The 18980-nt window shown below is 39.5% G+C and overlaps 2 protein-coding genes across 4 annotated transcripts; one reads left to right on the top strand and one right to left on the bottom strand.

Annotated features, from left to right (window-relative positions):
* Nucleotides 1-555: 555 nt before the first annotated feature.
* On the bottom strand, nt 556-5812 carry FKBP7 (FKBP prolyl isomerase 7). Of its 3 annotated transcripts, XR_012660662.1 has the most exons (5): nt 5208-5797; nt 3565-3716; nt 2520-2667; nt 1215-1348; nt 556-916 (listed from the first exon to the last, which is right to left on the bottom strand). XR_012660662.1 is itself a non-coding variant. In XM_075093600.1 (4 exons), the coding sequence occupies exons 1-4, from the start codon at nt 5795-5797 to the stop codon at nt 755-757; spliced, it is 1038 nt and encodes a 345-aa protein (XP_074949701.1). In that variant the 5' UTR covers nt 5798-5812; the 3' UTR covers nt 556-754. The 3 variants fall into 3 exon arrangements, 1 of the variants encoding a protein (XP_074949701.1); XM_075093600.1 differs by lacking the exon at nt 2520-2667 and having other exon boundaries at nt 5208-5812; XR_012660663.1 differs by lacking the exons at nt 556-916; nt 1215-1348 and adding an exon at nt 1685-1794.
* Nucleotides 5770-18659, top strand: PLEKHA3 (pleckstrin homology domain containing A3). The gene is made up of 8 exons (XM_075093603.1): nt 5770-5907; nt 9897-10013; nt 11208-11363; nt 12051-12187; nt 13172-13336; nt 14491-14534; nt 15038-15153; nt 16782-18659. Exons 1-8 carry the CDS (start codon nt 5868-5870, stop codon nt 16904-16906), a joined length of 900 nt encoding a protein of 299 aa, XP_074949704.1. The 5' UTR covers nt 5770-5867; the 3' UTR covers nt 16907-18659.
* Nucleotides 18660-18980: the final 321 nt, after the last annotated feature.

The following is an 18980-nucleotide window of genomic DNA, read 5'->3' on the forward strand; positions in this document are numbered from 1 at the left end:
GGAAACAAGAATGATGCCCAGATAATTACTTATGTTTATATAGAGTATCTCACATCATCCTCTACCTCGTCCCATCACAATACTGTAGATTTTTGATTTGGTCTTGCTGAATAACCCGGCTAACTTAATTTTACTAAGTCAAAGTTTACAAACCCACTTAAAATACTGCTTTTTTCATGAACATGAAATTATTCATGTTAATATTGCATCAAAGAAGTTAATTTAGGTTGCTTTAAAAACATTTGTGTTTTCATCTTGACATTCCATAGACAGTGCCATTTAAGGCCTTTTATGGGTAAATTTTCTGCCAATGGCAATTCCTCAAGAAGCTGCAGAGGTTTAACAGAGTTACCTTCCTGCGATTCTGTTTCCCGTTTCTATTTTAGAGGATAGAGAAGCATTCATCAGTTATGTTCTATGTCAGCAGGTACCGGAATCATTTTTGTGTGCTTGACAGGACAGAAATAATTACTTGCACCAGTATTTTACACAATGAGAAAGACTACTGAGCAATACTGTAGATTAGACCACGACACAGGAATCACTAATAACAGATCATGGTGTTTTCCAATTTTATTTTTTTCTTTTGAAATATCTAACACATTTTATTAGTTGAATGTTAAAAATAAGATTTTTATAGTCACCTTAAGAGATATAAAAAGATGCCACTATAAAAAATACAAAAAAAATTGTGTGACAAAGTATTTTTTTAAAATTCAGTGTCCATCAAACAGTCAAAATTTTTTCTAAGTACTTAGAGTTCATCATGCTCGTAGACATTGTACTCCTTTGCTGATATGAAACCATCTCCATCATGGTCATTCTTCTTAAATATATCAGCTAAGATTTCGTCATGGACTGAGGGATTACGTTTTTTGCCATCTCTTTCAAATTCTTCTTTCAAATACTGGCTTATCTAGAAGAAAAGAAAAAAGTCCAACTATTGGGGCTTTTACACTGGTACCAACAGCTATCCTTCAAGGACACTTCGGGTATATACGTAAGTTATTGTGACTCCTGCGCAGACACATCTAAAGTTTGTTTCCCAGCAAGTCTGAGGCATACTACTGTATTAATCAAAGCAAATGTCAGCTTTGCACAGTGCAGTTTGTGTAAGCATACAGAAGCTTTATGTGATGAACTGCAGCAGAGGCAGCTCATGTAAAGATAACACTGATGCAACTGTTTATTCCAAATTAGTTACATCATATTACCTCAAGTACAGAGAGTTTCTTGTCACTATCCTTGTCTATTTGATTAAATGCTTCAACACTGCGAGGTCCCTTATTTACTGCATAAAGTTCAATCTCAAAGATCAATGTTGCATTGGGTGGGATCTTGCCCTGTGCTATGAAGAGAAGAAAAAAAGCAGCATTTAAGAAATCAGACCCTATGGTCAGAGATCACACATATGATAAACTCACAGGTAAAGCATCTCATTTTTTATTACAAAAGGCTGTGTTAATATCAGATTAAACTCTGAACGTCAATATTATACAGCTAGACAGGAAGATTGTTCAGATTGTGTTAGATAAATGATTTTGAGAGAGATTTGCAAACAACATACTTTTCTGAAATAAAATTATATTGCTCATCAATTCAGGTACTTTTAAAAATCAAGAAGAGGGTTTGTTATCATGAAAAAAACAGTATTTTTGAAGTTCTCACTGTTTCGCGTACTGTCGTGATGGGGCTTATTGAGAGACTGATTATAAGATGTATGCCTTTATTAAATATCTGCAATCTGATTTAAAAGATTACAGTAATAGACCAATGTTCATATACATCTTCTGCCTGAAGAAACAAGAAAGCAGTATCAGGTTTTAGCAACTGACTATGAATTATACCTATGGTTAAAGGACTTTATGTAAAATAGTGTTTAAAATATACAGCTCATTAGAAAGAAGCAAAGAATGTAAGTTATCTGATTCACAAAAAAAAAGAAAAAAAACCTACTGGGGTATTTTGTCTGGTCCCTGAAGAAAGAAAAAACATGTTACATGTTACACTTCATTATTCCTTTGTCAAAGATTTTTCTGATACCTGATGTAAAAACACCGCTGCCTATAAACATATTGCATCAAGCATCTGGCAAAAAAAAAAAGGAACTGAAGAGAGACAGTAACAAACTAATGAGGTATAAAAGTAAAGCCAAAAAAGCATCAATATATCATGCAGTGTAAAATTAAAAAAACATGCAAGTTGCTTCTATTCACAGCCAAAGCCAGCGAGCATGACATTGTAACCTCAGAATTTTGAGCTTGTGCCCATCCTTCGTAAACTAAGAAAAACTAAAGAATCTAGTTTGTTTATAAACAGAAGGTAAACAAAACTATTACTCACGCTATTCATCTAGAATATCCATAGTAAAAATGAGAGTTCTAAAGATTTTAATCTCACAGGCTTTAAAAATGTAGATGTTTTAAATATATCTGAATATAAATCATGGTTAATATACTACTGATGAAAGAAAGATACAATACTAGAATTCAGTGCCAGTAGTTTACAAATATACATACCAACAAAGGAAAGATATGTAAAGATTTAGAAAGCCACATGCATCTTTTCTAATTCAAGATTAGGCAGGCATCTTCCCCAGCATGCAGGAATACGCTGAGACAGAAGACAGGTATGCTGCAGGAAAAGAATGCTTTCTGGAAGTGCTACCTAGAACAAATAGTTAAGACTAGTATTAGAGAATATACTTTGGTTTGTGTCAGTGTTTCTCCTTGTTGTTACAAGACTTACTTATTAAAGATTACTAGGAAAAAATTTTTTCCTCTTGAGCGCTACAGTGGTGTTGTATCAAAGACAAACTGGTGCATGGAATTCTGACATAGTATCACTACAGAACAATTATAATAAAGCAGGAGCTACCTTTTCACAGAAACTACTACACCCAAGTCAGAGCTGAATTTGTTATCTACAGTTAAGAGTGCTGAAACACTGCATAAAACTCTGACTGGATTTTTTTTTTTTCAAAGTAGACTGCACCCTTTAGCATCATAAATTCAAATGAGATTTCATGCATTGAACCATGGCAATTATTATGTAATGTGATGATATTGTCCATTAACTATCAAGAATGTAAGCAGTATTTTAAACAAATTATTTCTTCTTAGGTTAATTCTGTGGCATGCACTGGATTACATTCCATTTTACTCAGAAGATGCAGAATGTCACTAGAAGGCTAAGCAGGTAGGAGTCAAATAAGAGGAACTAAACATGATTGGCATATAATAGATTAAGCCAAAAATGCGGATATGAATCACGAAGATCTTCCCTTTGCTGTCAATTTTTTGTACTACGGCAATACTTGGGAAAACACATTGGGTGCCATATACTGAATTCTAATGCAAACTGCAAGGCCTGGGTGTGGGTCTATGATGAGGATTACTTAAACTGCATGAGAATGAGCAGGATCAGGCTGCACAGCTGCAGTTGTTGCCCTCAGTGCCTCCAAAAACAATGGAGCACCAATTCTTACAGTCATTTACCATGCTGCATGTTTGAAAGGGTAAACCAGAGGAAAGACAAAGTTTAGTATTAAAACTTCTTTTTTACCGTATCCTTGCTGTCCATATGCTAACGACGGAGGAATGATCACTTTCCGTTTTTCTCCGGGACACATATTCATCATAGCAATGTCTAACCCTTTTATAACTTGTCCAACACCCAGAACAAACCATTTTGGATGACCTTCATTTTGCGTCCGACTATTAAAAAGAATTGTGAGTGGATAACAATGAATTTAGTATTTTATGGTTTTTACATAAAAATAACTTTAAATTAGCAGTCAGTAAAAACATACATTAGATTATTAGAACACAAGAATGCTTAGAGTGCATGAATCTAAAGTATTAAGACTTCTGCTACATTTATAATTAATTTAAGGTCAAATCTTGAGTTGTGTATGGTGCAACATCCTTCTGAAATAAACACCCACAAAACCAAAAACACAAGTAAAAAAACTCATTACAAAACCATCCAATCTTCCTGATCATATACACCACATGCTAGAAACAAGGTGCCACTTCAGGAAGTCTGTGAGGAGTGCTGGGAGCAATTCACTGCTAGGAAGCAAAAATGTCTTCAGCAGTTCCCATCACTGTAGGATGGATGGGAGAGAGCATGCAGGGGTGTGTTGGGGGAACCTGGCCATCTTGGCTCCAGTACTGTGTGCTCACCCACCACTCTCTTCAGTTTAGATATTGGATGCTTGAGCCAGCTACTCATATGAGGTGTCCCCAGTATGGGAGCTACACTGAACAGCTACTGAGCAGCCTCTGGCTCAGAAATCAGAGCCGTTATATGTGCCAAAATCAGTCACTTCAACAGGCAAAACCAAAAAAAAAGCAAAGAAAATGGTACTGTTAAATGAAGAATTATCCTATATTGAGTTTTTTCTTTAATGATGCAAGTGGGGAGAAGCAGTCAAGGCTTTGTAATGAATTAGGCCACTGTCTGATCTGTCCAAATATGGGTAAGGAATGAGCCAGGTACCTGAAGGAAAGAAAAGACTCTCCTCCATAGTTCTGCACAGGGGAGTCCTGCCTTGCTAGTAGGATGCACCACCATTAAAAGCAAGGCACTGTAAAAATAAAGCTTTTGCACACAGGTTTCTGTGCAAAGCCAGCTAAACTAAGCTGAAACGGCCTGAAGGCAGATGGGACGAAGTGGAAAAGTAAAAGTCTAACGCTAACATAGAAGCAAAGAGGAAGGCTGCACAAATCGAGGAGGGCAACAGCGACAGGGAAGGGGCATAAAGACTGCAAACCACTAGTGTAACACGGCTGCCCTGCACAATGCCAACTTTGTAGAAGCCCATGCTGTATTCCAGTTTCTGAAACCGTCGGCCTTCGACCCTGCCAGGGGCTCCTCCTCCAAACCCGAGTTGTTCCGCACAGATTACAGCACAGAACGTGGCAGGTGATAACAGGGTGGGTTTTTTTTTTTCGCCCTGCCAAAGGGGTTCTTCATGTAAGCTGTCTCAGCGACCCTCCCAGCCGATGCCCTTCACTGGCGAGGGCCGCCACTCTCAGGCATGGCTCTGGTTTCCAGCTTACTCAGCGCTTACCCAGGGCCGGCCGAGCCCCCGCCGCCGGGCCAGCGGGACCCGCCGCTTCTGGGGGCGGGCAGGCTGTGCCACGGACACCGCGGGGCAGGGCCCACCGCCCCTCCACCCCGCCCGAGCCCTGCGGGCCCACCTGCAGTAAAACTTGGATCCGTCGCTGGCCAGGAAACCGTCGTAGTGAGCGTTCAGCAGATCCCCCTTCTTGCTCTTCGGGCTGCAGACCTCGGGGAGGTGCAGCACCTCTACTTTAACCTCCGCCGCCGCCGCCGCGCCGTCCTCGGCCTGCACCGGGGCCGCCAGCAGGGCTAGCGGCAGGAGAAGCAGGGTCACCCCGCGGCCCATATCGCTTCGAGGACGCCGCCGGCGTGGCACTGTCCCCGCTGGGCGGAGAGGCGGAGGGGCTGAGCCTGCGCCGCAGCAGCCCCTCAGCCCCCCCGGAGGCGGCCCCGGCAGCCGCGGGGCGGGCGGACCTTGGGGCCAGCCCCCTCCGCTCGGGAAGTGAAAGGGACGCCAGGGAAACGGTGGGCGGGCGGCGGGGGGGGGGGGTGCCGTGCCGGTGGGCGGGGTCTGGGGAGCGCGGCCGGGCGCGCATGGGGGATGCGGAGCGCCCCGCGGGGCGGGCGGCGCCGCCGGGGCCGCCGCGGGGCCGCCGCGCCTGAGCTGAGCGGCTCCACCTCCGCGCGCGGCCAGCAGTAGCGGCGGGGACGGGAGGTGAGCGCCCATCCCCGCGGCGGCGGCTGCCCTTTCCCCGCGGCGGAGCAGGAGGATGCGGCCCGGCGTCGGGCTCTGAGCGATGGAGGGGGTCCTGTACAAGTGGACCAACTACCTGGCAGGTACGCGGCGGGGGTCGGGGCCTGCGGGGCGGTCGGGGCCTGCGGGGCGGTCGGGGCCTGCGGGGCGGTCGGGGCCTGCGGGGCGGAGGTCTTGGCCTCGTCTCTGAGGCGCTGCTGCTGCGCCGGGGGGTCCCGGCGTCCCGCGGGCGGCTGGGAGCGGTTGTTAACGGGCCGGCTGAGCAATTGTTCGCCGTTTGCACTTAGAGCCAAGCCGCTGGGGAGCGGCCGAGCGTCGCGCCGCGGGCGGCGGAGACTGCCGGCGCCCCTGAGGCGGCTGGCGCGGTGGGGCGCTCGGGGCCGGCTCTGGGGGGTGGGCCGGCGGGCGGCGGGTAGCGGCGGTCGCCAGCCTTCCCCACGCGCTTCCGTGTGTGTGGCGTGGCGTGGCGGCGGCCCCTCCGCCCGGCCGAGCCGGGCCCCTCCGCGCTCCCCTCGCAGCCCTGCGGCGTGGGCACCGGCGCCGCCCCGACAGCCTCGCAGCCAAGCTGTGACCGGCCCCCGTGGTTTTCCACTGGGAACTGGGTGGCCAAGTGCCTCTCGAGACCTGGATTGCGCCTTGCCGTGTTAGTCGGGGTCTCGTAACCGGGCAGGCTGGGGGGAAACGCTGTCTGAAGCGTCTTAAGCTGATGGCCCAGCTGTAGGGTTTCCCCCCCTTTCCTCTCAGAAATAGCTTTAATTTGCAGCTTCAACTTCCAGGGTATCTGTGCTTGCGATTGACGAATCATTGAAGGTGACATCTTCTAAGTCTTCAGTGCTAAGTGTAAAAGTCTGAATTCTCTTTTAATGTGTTTTTGGATGGTTTTTTTTTTTAATCTGTGCTCCTGTATCCTGACCTGTAACATAGATTAAAAAAACCGTTAGTTCTGGGTGAAGCATTCACAATGTGTATTTTTAGAAGTGCAGTAGACAAAAATGCACTAATGCCTGCGTCTCCATCAGAGCTCTGGTTTTGTTTGCCTCATAGTCTGTTGTAGTAGAGACGGCACCTCTGGAGATAGCAATGAATAGATGGTACTGTCAAGGTGAAACAGATTTCTCTTCTGACACTGTAATAGAACTAACTGTTCCTCTAGAGCGGATCAGTGTTGGATCATATACCGTGCTTAATCAGGCCTCATGTTTGACTGCTTTGGCAATATCTTCTTTGCCCTCTCATTCTTCCGCGCTTCACGTGTGCTGTTCTGCTTCAGCATATTCAAATTTTGAATGTGGAGTGGGGTGAAACTCGATTCTGAGGGTTTATAAAACATGGGCCGCATTGCATGAATTGTGGGTGGTTGCTGTGAATTGAAGTGTACAGAGCATACTCTTGCATTTTTCAGAGCAAGTATGTGTCCACGTATACCGGCCTTGCAGTGAAAGGGAACACTTGTACTGTAATTAAATAGATACTTGACAAGATACTTTTATCTCTTCTTCACAATAAATGCGGAGAAAACACATATAGGAAAAATTGTGGTTATGAAAGAAGTAATGAGGACAAGTTTCTTTTCGAAATAGAATGAAAATTGTCACTTTCCCTTATGTGACCAAAAATGTTACTGTAGCAAAAGGTAAAAGGTCACAGGTAATGAGCCCTTCTGGTCTTTGATATAAATTCCCATTTGAAGTCTGTTATTTAATAAGTAAATATTTATTAAATGCTGTACACATAATAGACTGTTATATCAAAATGCAGCTAACTTCTGCTAAAAGTCAGTGGCCTTCTAAATAGCAAACTGCAGAACTCTTCTTTCCATGTTTGTTGGCCGACTGAGAGCATCTACTGCTCTTGAATTTCAAAATTACAGCGTGTCAGGAATTTCCTACAATTTCTGGAATATAGGAGGGCAGCAAATTAAAAAAAATATAATCTAATCACATCAGTGAAATTTTTAAGTATTATTACCAACTTTCTTGTTTACTATCTATTTTTGTAGCCAGAAATAGGCAGTAGTACTTGTTGTCATTAATGGTAGAAGCCAAGCAGCAAAGGAGCTTGTTATTGTTGCTGAAGCATTGTGGAAAACATTTAGTTTCCTCCTTCATTAAAATCAAACTAGAAATACAGCTTTTTTTTTTTTCTTCTCAAATAATATGAGTACATCTAAGAATTTGTGAAGTAAAAATTTCTTAAATATTTTTGTCAATCGTAGGACACTCTGCCCAATTTCAAATCAGAAGAGGCGTTTTTGTTCTTTAGCTTGCTTCTGTGAGGCACTTGGGAATCTTTTTAAATCCTTTGTTCTGTCTTTCCCAATACCAGCATAATGTGAGGCTGGAATAATCATCCATGTAGGGGCCCTTTTTATCAGAATCAGACTGTTGAGACAGGCACTGGCTTACCACCTGCGTGTGCACTTAGGAGATACGGGCAGCACAGAGTCAATGTTTTGAAACACAGTGTAGCAGGGGAAAAAAAACATTAGTGCATTTCTGAGCTGCATTTTACAGGACAGGGTCTTCAGCCATTTCGTGTGTGTTTGCATACTCTTTGAGTATAAGTGGTGACGTACACATACAATTTGAAATATTTCCTGTGGGAGTTGGTATCCTTCAATATTTTTACTTTTTTTATTCTCTTTTTATATCTGAGTGTGGATCTGCTTATTAGTTACCACACTGCATTTTTTGAAAGACACAGTTGCTTAGCATTATAACTAATAAATTTTTAAAAATAGTAACATGTTGCTTCCGTATCATGGAATTGTGATATGTTGTAATGTGACCTGGTCTTAACGCTCCGTGAATTAGTGTTAAGACTTGTAATGGCTTAATATAAGTAGTATGAAGCCTTTAGCTGATTTTTTAAGAGTCTGGTGCCTGATTAAGCCTCCTGTGTTATAACACACTGCTGCTGTTTGGCTGCAGCTTGCTCTGTTGCAATGGCAATTGGTAAGCACCATTGACCACACTGTCATATCACCGTGCAGTCAGTGCCATTCCAAACCCTAAGCCAAGCAGTAAGTTCAAGTTTGGTGTCAAGTTGTAAAACAGAGGGATAATCTGCTCCTATTGTACAGCTGACTCAGACTGTAATGGGCCAGTGTAATCATTATGCTCTGCTGGAATATTTTAGTTCCATGTTATTTTTAGGAACAAAGGTGATTCACTAGGCAAAATGATTTGCATTTAGTAGTATTAGAAATTAGGGCATCTATTTCAATAAGTAGTGAGTTTTATGAAATAGCTGTTTAAAAAAAAAAAAAGGAATGCTATTATATTTTAACCTAAGAGGGCCCATGACAATAATTTACTATATGGTGTAATGCTACATAGAATTCTCACAGGTATTTGCATCTATGTATAAAATGCTGTTTTGTATACGTAGTGAAGTCAAAGATCATTATATAATTTTGCTAATGCAAAGCTGGTGAAAACCTTAGTAGGGGAGCTGGTGTATGCTGTCCTAACAAATGGACCTAGGAGTATAAGCCATGTCTTGGTTCCCTGCACAAAGCCTGACATAAAATTGTTGTTGAGCGATGGGGCTGGGCTACTTTCAGAGAAAATGGTGTGTCAGTAGTTAAGTGTGAAATATAGAAGTTTTTACGGAAATACAGTAGGCAGAGGAGACAATAGCGTAGTAGTTTGTGACACCAGTCATTTATTTGTGTCTTACAAATAACATCCTATAATCTTAAGAAAGTCTACCTGAAAAACACTTGAATGAAAATGGTTCTTCAGCATTATGTATTTTATCAACCTTCAAAATAGGGTTCCTTGGTGGCTAAATGAAAATTTAATTTTGCTCTAGAATGGAATATAGTGAAAGCTGAAATACCGCTGATCTTGGATTGAAAAAGAATGGGAGTGAAATATCCATGTAATACTAGTCTGGTTATAGAGTGGCTCTGGTCTTCAGACCGTGCAGGTTGTTTAATTCCTGCTCTGTTACATGAATAGTTTAATGTTTGCATTTTTTATAGAAGTTGCAACAGCCAAAGAGCTGAATTTGATTTGCAATTTAGTAATTAGACTGAACTTTCCTTTTCATGTTTTGATCTTGCCAGGTTGGCAGCCTCGGTGGTTTGTTTTAGACAATGGGATACTGTCATACTATGATTCACAAGATGATGTTTGCAAAGGCAGCAAAGGAAGTATAAAGATGGCTGTGTGTGAAATAAAAGGTAAGAGTTAATAGATTTCTGCTTGAGGAAACTTTAGCTGCCAGGGAAGTAGAAGAGATCGCGGAATATGTGTTCTGCATCAAAAGCTTTTTCTCTATTTTTGTGTATTTATAGTCCAATGTGGCTGCATCATATTCATAAATACTAATGAATGCAAGTTATGAAATTGTGACAAAGAGAAATGTTTTTGACAGTTAGAGCTCTGTTTTGAGATTTAGAATGCACCATGTATTCCTTTTTGTTTTAAATAATTGTGTGCACGTGGCTTAGGCTTGAAGTTACCTTGGCCAGTTATTTAGTTCTACTACTTATCCCCCTTATGACCAGGGGCAAGAAACTGATCCGTGAATGATACTTTTTCAGAAGAACCGCAGCAGTGTCCCAGAAGAGGAGATTCTCATAAACCAGAGATGTTTAGTCTTTTGATTTCTTGAGTCATTTTTACTTCTGTCACTTACTAGCTGCCCACCTATGTAGGTGAGGATGTATGAGTTTGTAAGTGAACTGTTTGTGTCAGACTGTGAGTTTAGTCTTTAGTGTAATCTAATATGTAGGTCAACCTCCTTGGCCAATAGCAAGGTATTCTCTAACTCTCCATTGCTTTCAGCTTTTGACCTCTTCTGAGATACCCACAGATGACTGGGCTTGTGATGTGGGTGCTTGTATATTGAAAAGTAGAACTTCTTATTTTACATGGTCCACCAAGTATTTTTCATGTGGTAACTTTTTACTGCTACCTTTTCCTCGGTGTAGATTAAATCAGTGATATGAAGTGGAAGATCTAGGACTCTGCGACCTCTGAAGCCAGATTTTGTCTAGAAGGGAGATTATTTCAATTTTTAGCCTAGTCTTCTGTAAATACTTGTCCTTGTAACAAAACTCTTCAGTTTGCCATGTTTAGACCAGGTTTGGAATATGACAGTTATTACAGATTCACATGCAGAAAGGGAACCCCATTGTACTTCAGTCTGGCCACTGTTTTGTGTCTCGTGTTGCTACATGTTGACTTGAAGTCATGCTGGGGAGAAGGGTTGAGCAGCTCTGGGCTTTATTTTTTTTTATTTAGCAGTGGTACATTGTGACTTACTGTATTACTATGGGATTGTAATAAACATTTTAAAATACTTTGAATAATTGTTACTGAGTTGAGGTTAATTTTCTTTCAAAACTTTTTTATTCCTCCTTTATCCTAAGTTCATGCAACAGACAACACAAGAATGGAGCTAATCATCCCAGGGGAACAGCATTTCTACATGAAAGCAGTTAATGCGGCCGAAAGGCAAAGGTGGCTGGTAGCACTGGGGAGTGCAAAAGCCTGTTTAGCAGATACCAGGACAAAAAAAGAAAAAGGTATGTGTGTTACCTAGACCATATACAATCTTACTACTTTTTCAGATGCTTGCTTTCAGATAAAGATAGTGCAAATATTGTGGTAGAAAGTCAGTATTATTGTCTTTAAATATAAATTGTAATTATTTCTAGTCATCTATATGGTAAATTCCAACTTGATGTTTGAATTAGGGGTCACCTCCATTGACCTCTTCTATCTTAAGAAGCTGAAATACCAGCAGCTTATTGTCATTACAAGAACACATGTACTCTTTGTAGCTGTTGTGAAGCCATTTCACTTCTGCTTTTCAATTCTTTATAGTTACTATTGGTTTTTTTCCATAATTTTTCTTGGCTGGCTTAAGGTAACCATTTCTAACCACTATGGTGAGTGTAAATTTCATCCACTAATTTTTTTCTACTTTACATTGCTGCTAAGAAAGATTTCAACTTTATCTTTCCTGGTAATGTGCAATGTGCCACTTTCTTAATGGTCATTAAATTAGCATCAGTTATCCAAAAGTAGAAACTATTGCCTGCTTCAAGTACAGTTCTTGACTCATTGCAGAATCCAATTTTCCTCAAAACTAAGTGAAAGTTTAAGTGAATTTTTAAATTTATATTTAAATTTAAATGAAAAGTGCTTAAAATTTAAAATGCATACATACATTGTATGCAATAAATTGGTATTTCCTTTATTTTTTATAGAAATAAGTGAGACCAATGAATCTCTTAAAACCAAAATGTCTGAACTTCGTCTCTACTGTGATCTTTTAATGCAGCAAGTTCATACAATACAAGAATTTGTTCACCATGATGAGACTCACTCTCCTCCCAGCATTGAGGTACAGAATTTCTAGAACGCCATTGGAGAACCTAATTAGATCATACACCTTGAGTTTCTGTTGACATCTTATGCCTTTTTCATCTCCCTGATGTTGGGAGATTTAACCTAGCATCAATTTTTGAGTGTTTGTGTGTATATAACACTAACAGTGGTTATATGTGCATAGAGTACCTGAATGATTTACCTGTAATTGTAACATGCATCAGGAAGCAATCGTGTTATTGAGTCATTTGCTTAAAAGGCCAAAGGGTTGCCATATGAGTTAAGCAATAATTTGTCTTTTTTGTATCTCTGTTACAGGCAGAGTAGTTGAAATAATCTTGTTTGTCCATTCTTTCCTTCCTTGTGTAGGAGGGTATTCCATTTTGTTATCAGTGAAAGCTAGTGTTAAAGGTATTGAAAACCTGCCGCATATATAAATCTCTCTGAAGAGGCACAAGGAAAATTATTCTAGTATTTCTACTTTTGAATGAAAGTTAGTGCTGAAAATTGTGAATTACTTCATTCTTTACACTCTTGAACAGTATGTGGACAATATTGTTGTCCACTTAGGGCAAAGCAAGGGGTTGATGCTTAGTCACAATGCAGCAAATTTTCAGTTTCCAGCAAGGTGAAACTGACCTGCAGGCTCCTCACACTGGAGTGATAAAGCTGTTTGCATGTTCTACTGCAGTTCATTTGTTTCTCTGAAAGATCTTCTGATACCAGTTACTCACTCTGAGACAAACTTCACAGTAAAAATGTTACGGTGTTGTTGGCTGATACCCTAAAGCAATTCAGATGTCAGAAAGAGGTTACAATGCTGTCATATTTGTTTGCTTAAATAAACTTCATTGGAAGGTGTACACTGGATTAAATAACATGGGAAGTGGAAGTTCTTTATGGTAAGGGGGGAAATTGTGTGTGAGTGTGTGGAGGGGAGAGTTGTACTTGCATCTCGTATTTTTTTCTTGCTTATGCTTGTGCTTTCATTTATTTTCAGAACATGAATGAAGCATCTTCCTTGCTTAGTGCCACATGTAATACATTTATCACAACACTTGAAGAATGTGTGAAGATTGCTAATGCCAAGTTTAAGCCAGAAATGTTCCAGCTGCCTCACCCTGATCCCTTGGTATCTCCTGTGTCGCCATCACCTGTCCAAATGGTTTAGACATTTTGAAATACTACTTTTTTCCAAGTGTCATATTGTTGGTTGGATGGGGGAGAAGAATGGCAGAAGACTATTCTATTGCTATGTGCTATGATGTCAACAGCTGAAATCTCAATTATGTTATGATCAGTACTGGTCCTAAATATAAATTAATAATTTTCCACTCCCAGTCTTTGTTTGCTAGCCTTTACGTAAGCAGAGTAATTTGCTGTACATGTCAAGGCCCTGTAATTGTAAATGAATGAGGTTTAACTCTTCCTCAGTTCAAACATTTCTTTGTTTTTTTAGAATGCTAGCTGTACACTGATCTTAAAAATTCCATAACCTTGCGTCCTGTTTAAACAGATAAGTGCCTTGTGGCTTGAAGCACATCAGCAAGATAGCATATCTTTCAGTGTATATAATTCAAAATGTTTGTATTAATCTAACATGCCCTTATTTAACAAAAAGGTAAATAATGGTAAAGATATTACTTGCATAACTCTTTACTACAGATTATTTCACTTAGAAGAACAGTGTAGGTGGAGTCATCTTAAATGTCTCCTTGATCATATGTATAGATTCCAAGATGAGCTGTATTGTGGGATTTTGTTGTGGGAATCCCTTTGCACTTGGATCTCTTGCTCTTTATCTTCAATCAATTTACTTACAAAGCTAATAATTATTGATTTAAATTAATAACTTTCTTTGATATGCATAGAGATTTGACAGTGATACGAGAAGAACCACAAGGAATCAAGAGGCACGATTTGGCTTTATTGTGTAATGGGGAATTTATGCTGGCATTCGGTAGGGGAAAAATGTGTTGATGTTTATGTACATCATAGCAATTAACAAATGGCTCTATGAGTAACTCTGAAGCAAGAGAGAATGAATTCCATAGAAACTAGGTAGTATTTTTTTTGTAGGATACTATTTCCTGTGTGAATGCTTTAAAAGTTTTAATATCGATGGCAGTCTATCTGTTTTCATGTAGTTAAATCAGACTTTTAACTAAGAAAGGTTGCTTTTAATTAAAAAAAAAAGATTGCCCTCCCTCTTTGTAGAGACTGTAAATAAAGTAAAAATTAATGTAGGTATGCATATTATTCTTATAAGTAGCTTGTGACATTTTTGGTGTGGTTTGTTTTTGTTTTTGTTTGTCCTAGATGAAGCGTTCCATTAGCCACCCTGGACCTTGCTATTCAGAAAGGTAATCTTCTACTGTATTAAGCTTTTTTTTCTTATGTCTCAAAAAAACCTCCCTGAACCCACTAGCATTAAAATCAAAATATGAGAAGAATTCACTTGGGGGGGGACGACAGGACCTTAAACAGCATAATTTGAACTAATTTTGAAAACTAGGGTGCAGATTATCCGAGTTGGTGGCAAATAATGGAGGTGCTGTCTCTAATACACTATAAAAGTTATGTCATGCTAGAAACTTTATGCAAATAACTTACTCTGACAAGTTCATGAAGTTAGACATAGAGCTTGAAATGCAAATATTCTTATTGGGTCAGTGTTTCAGGTTCTCGAATTATTTTTTTCTGCATATAAAGATCATATTACATTTTTATTTCCCTTTTCAGGCTTTATAATTATGAAAATTAAGAATGTTCTGTTGGTTCTGCCATTTCTAGTTTAGTATAGTGAAAAACATTGATATTAACAGTTTAATCTAAGCACCAAAATGATTTTAAATTTCTTTTGTAGGAATAATCACTCTGTAAAAGAACCTATTTCATCCCTTCACCGATTTTCACAGCGGCGCAGAAGAACATACTCAGATACAGAATCTCACATTGATACTCCCTTTGAAGATTCTCAGAGTAAGTTTGGAAGAGGGATGACTTTCTCTGGTATCTTTCTGTACAATTTATTAACCTGTTTACAGCAGCTGTTTTAGTGCCGTAGTAGTGCTTTAGTTATGCAAAGTTTTGGTTGTGAGATTCCTATATTATAAATCAAAGCACTTGCATAGTTTATGCAGCTGACTTTTGCTGGCTTTCATTCATATTGAAAAGGATCTTACAGCTGGAGTAGTTGTATTGAAATCAGTGAGACTCCTGGCAAGATAAAAATAGAGGCATTACCAGAAAAGAGATGTTTGTACTAACAAATCTTATACGATCGATGTTCTGGTAAGTGATGTGGAATACTGTTGGTTGCCACCTGCTAGTTGTCACAAAACAGATTTTCCTTTCTGTGACCCCTGTTGGTGGTGGTGGGTAATTTCCACCAGTGCATCGCAGCAAGATGGTTCATTTTGGTGGCTGCTTGCCTTCTGTAGAGAACAAGCGCTGTTCTGGAAAACTGCAGTCTTGCCAATAATAAATAAAAGCAACCCAAAAACTATGAAATGATGTCATGATCAGAATATTAATCCCTCCTGATTAGATGGGCCTACTGAGTTAGTAGCCATTTATCCTTTTGAATCTTGTTGTTTATACTCCATCCTAACTCCTCTCAGGGAGGCTTTAACTTGAATAGTTCTTGACTAGTTCTGGTTTAGTCTTGTTTCCTTTTGGAGTGCTTAAGTGTCTCACTTGGATTGAAAAAAACATTGCTGAAAGCCCACGTGAGCACAAAGCAGTACTCATGCTTTACATTCTATCATGAGGCAAGCATTTGCACCTCCACACCATTTTCTTGGTTCTCTGATGCTCAAATGTTGCAGGGTGACCACCTATTTCGCTTCACACATTCGCTACCAGCATAGGGTATGCCAGCATGTATCCCAAGCTAATAAACTTAGTATAGATCCTGTTCTGCGTCTCATTGCTAATGTAGGTGCAGCTTCCTGTAACACAAGGCTTTTCTTGTTACCGTCTGGAACTTCTGGTGTTGGTTACTCAGTCTGACTCTTTTCAGGACTGCTGAGAAGAGTCTTTGTCTTGTATGTTTCTCCTAATACCAGGGTTTTTTGGTTCCTTACTATGTAGCTCTAGTTTCTAGCTCAGTTTCTCTGGTTTTTGTTGTGGTTTTTTTGTTGTTGTTGTTTTCTTTTACTGTGTTAGAAGCTCCTGCTGCTACCTTGCAGTTAATCTTAGTTCTTTCTCTTTCCTGTCAGGTAGCCTAGCAATATTCAACTTGCAGTGTGTCATCCGTTTCATTTCAATACTAGAAAATGTTTTAATTAAATGCTGATCGATGCAGCAGTTCTTTTGAAGGAAAAAAAAAGTTCATGTGTTCCTTATACAGAATACGTCTGCGCCTCATAGATTACTGTCCTTCATAATGTAGAAGTCATTGGGGTGGGCAGGAAATGACTTGATTTATACTAGCTGAACATTCTTCAGATCCATCATCCTTGGGCATGATATTGATTGAAATCTTTCAGGAAAAGTCTAGAGTAATTACGCTACTGATTGCTTATGTATAGGAAATAGATAATAGAATAACTGACAGAATGTATGAGGTTTTGAGGGTTGAAAACTAAATACTGATGTCTTCATAGGGTCTGCTCACTGTTCTAGAAGTGCTGTCAATGGAGATCTGGTATCATCAACCATTCCTGAAGAAAATCGATTGGTATCAAAGGAAAGATCTGAACTGGAAGAGACTCTTTCATCCTATTCTTGAAGAAACTGAAAGTATTCAATTTTCTATAAATAATGCTATGCAAAGGCTGCTGTAATTATACTGTTGTTATAGGAAGTAGTCATTCCCCTTTTTAGAAGGATTTCTCTGCACTTTATAGAATAACATAAAACTATCTTTGAAGTGTATTTTATCTTTATATAGTTTATTTGCAAGAGTATTTTCCTAATATTTCACAGTTTGAATGTGCATTTTTTGGAACAAATGATGGCTTAACAGATAAGCATCCACATTTGTAAATGTAGCTCTTTTTAAAAAGTGTGAAGGTCTGACTGATACATTAGTAAACCTGCAGGTTATAAACTTTAGCAAAAAGGTTTCATTTTGGGGGGGGAAAATGCAACTTGTGCCATGGGGCCTCTTGGTCACTTGTACCAGGTCATCCTCCAGGAGCTGCAGTTAGCCCTGTAATGGCTTTTTTTTTGCCTGTGTAAGGGCTGTGGGAATGGGCACTAATGGGTCTACTCTAGCAGCCTGACAGTAATTGCCATTGCCTTCTTTAAAAACATAAGGATATACATAATCTGGTCCTTATTTTTAGCCAATGAAAGTACAAATATTTAGTGTATTTTTCTAAACAAATGTGTAAAAATAACTTAATATGAAGCATTTGTACCAAACATTGGATATTTAATAATTTTTATTTATTTATTCTTTTTTGCATCAAAAATTTCTACCTACTTTCACTTCTAAAGATCTACTAAAGGCTTCAAAACGTGCATAAATTGTTTCTGGGGTGTGTAGCATCACAAGTAGCTAATGCAGCACTGTAAGATTTAATGTACTCACTTAAGGTGTTTTTAGCAAGTATTATAGAAGCAAGAGCTGAAATATTAGGTTAAGCTGCTGTTGTAATGAATATTTGTATTTGTACATATTTTATTTATGACCTATTTATACAAAAGGGAGCTTCTGTTTTTGCGACTCCTTTTATCATTTGAGGAAGGTATACACCAGGAGAGGGATTCTGCTCTCAGTTACATCAGTGTAAATTTGCATTAACTGTAAGTGAGATTGGAGTCTGACTTTCTTAATAATTAATGACTGATGTAGTATAACAGTGCCTACTAGCACCTTGGTGCATAAGGTTGTTAGTGTTAGCATCGTAAGCTTTAGGGGATTTTTTGGGTATTAATTTAGGGAAAAACTTGGTCTATAAAGTCTTAGCTGTAGAGCACTTTAAGCAAGCCATTTACTCTTTTTGATTTACACAACTGTTAAATATACAGGGTTCTTTGCACTCAAGCACATACCAAAATCTGTTTTTATAATAAAATCTTTAATTTGGTTTAACTAGTCTTCCTTTTGTGTATATGAATAATTTGGTGTTTTTGAAGCAGGCTGGAAAGGACAGATGGGAATGGAATGGAAGCTTTCCTTATAAATTTCTGAAATGTTGATTTATCTAAATCAAAATAGGTCCAAACATTGAGGAAAAACATATGAGGTGTTGCCCATATATAAAATAGCAGTTTATAAACCATTATGTTAGGGTCGAATGGAATGGAGTAGCTCATACAAATAAAGATGTTTGTGGATAACAGCTCACAGCTGTCATTTGTGCTCAGGTCTGTCAGTTTTCATGCAGCTAGCATTTACACATGCGTATCAGCCACACACATGCTTGTACGTTTTTTTCTGAATGTTTGCTTTAATGTATTCTGTATGATGCTTATGACAATTGTAACAATAAGTATTAAAAATGTTCTGTGAAGTAAACTACATATTGCGGTGAGAGCGTTGTCTTGAGTCATATGCTGTCTTAGAGCTGCTTTTTGAAATTTCACTTAGGTTTCTGTCAGCTTTGTACAGTGCTAAGTACATGTCACATTAACAAATATATTCTCCTGGCTTTCAGATACTACAGAGAAAACAGTTTGGACCTCCATGTTGTGCAAAAAACCTCTGAGACTGATCAGTGCCACAGATAGGATTGTTTAGGCAAAAGTAGTAACGAGTTGATTGCAGCATAGAATTTGCATATAATTACTTCAGCACTGTTTTGGGTTTCTCCATGTCACTAAAGCTGGAACGATGGCTTTGTATATATGTAACA

The sequence above is a fragment of the Phalacrocorax aristotelis genome, chromosome 5 (genome assembly GCF_949628215.1).
Source record: "Phalacrocorax aristotelis chromosome 5, bGulAri2.1, whole genome shotgun sequence".
Lineage (NCBI taxonomy): Eukaryota > Metazoa > Chordata > Aves > Suliformes > Phalacrocoracidae > Phalacrocorax > Phalacrocorax aristotelis.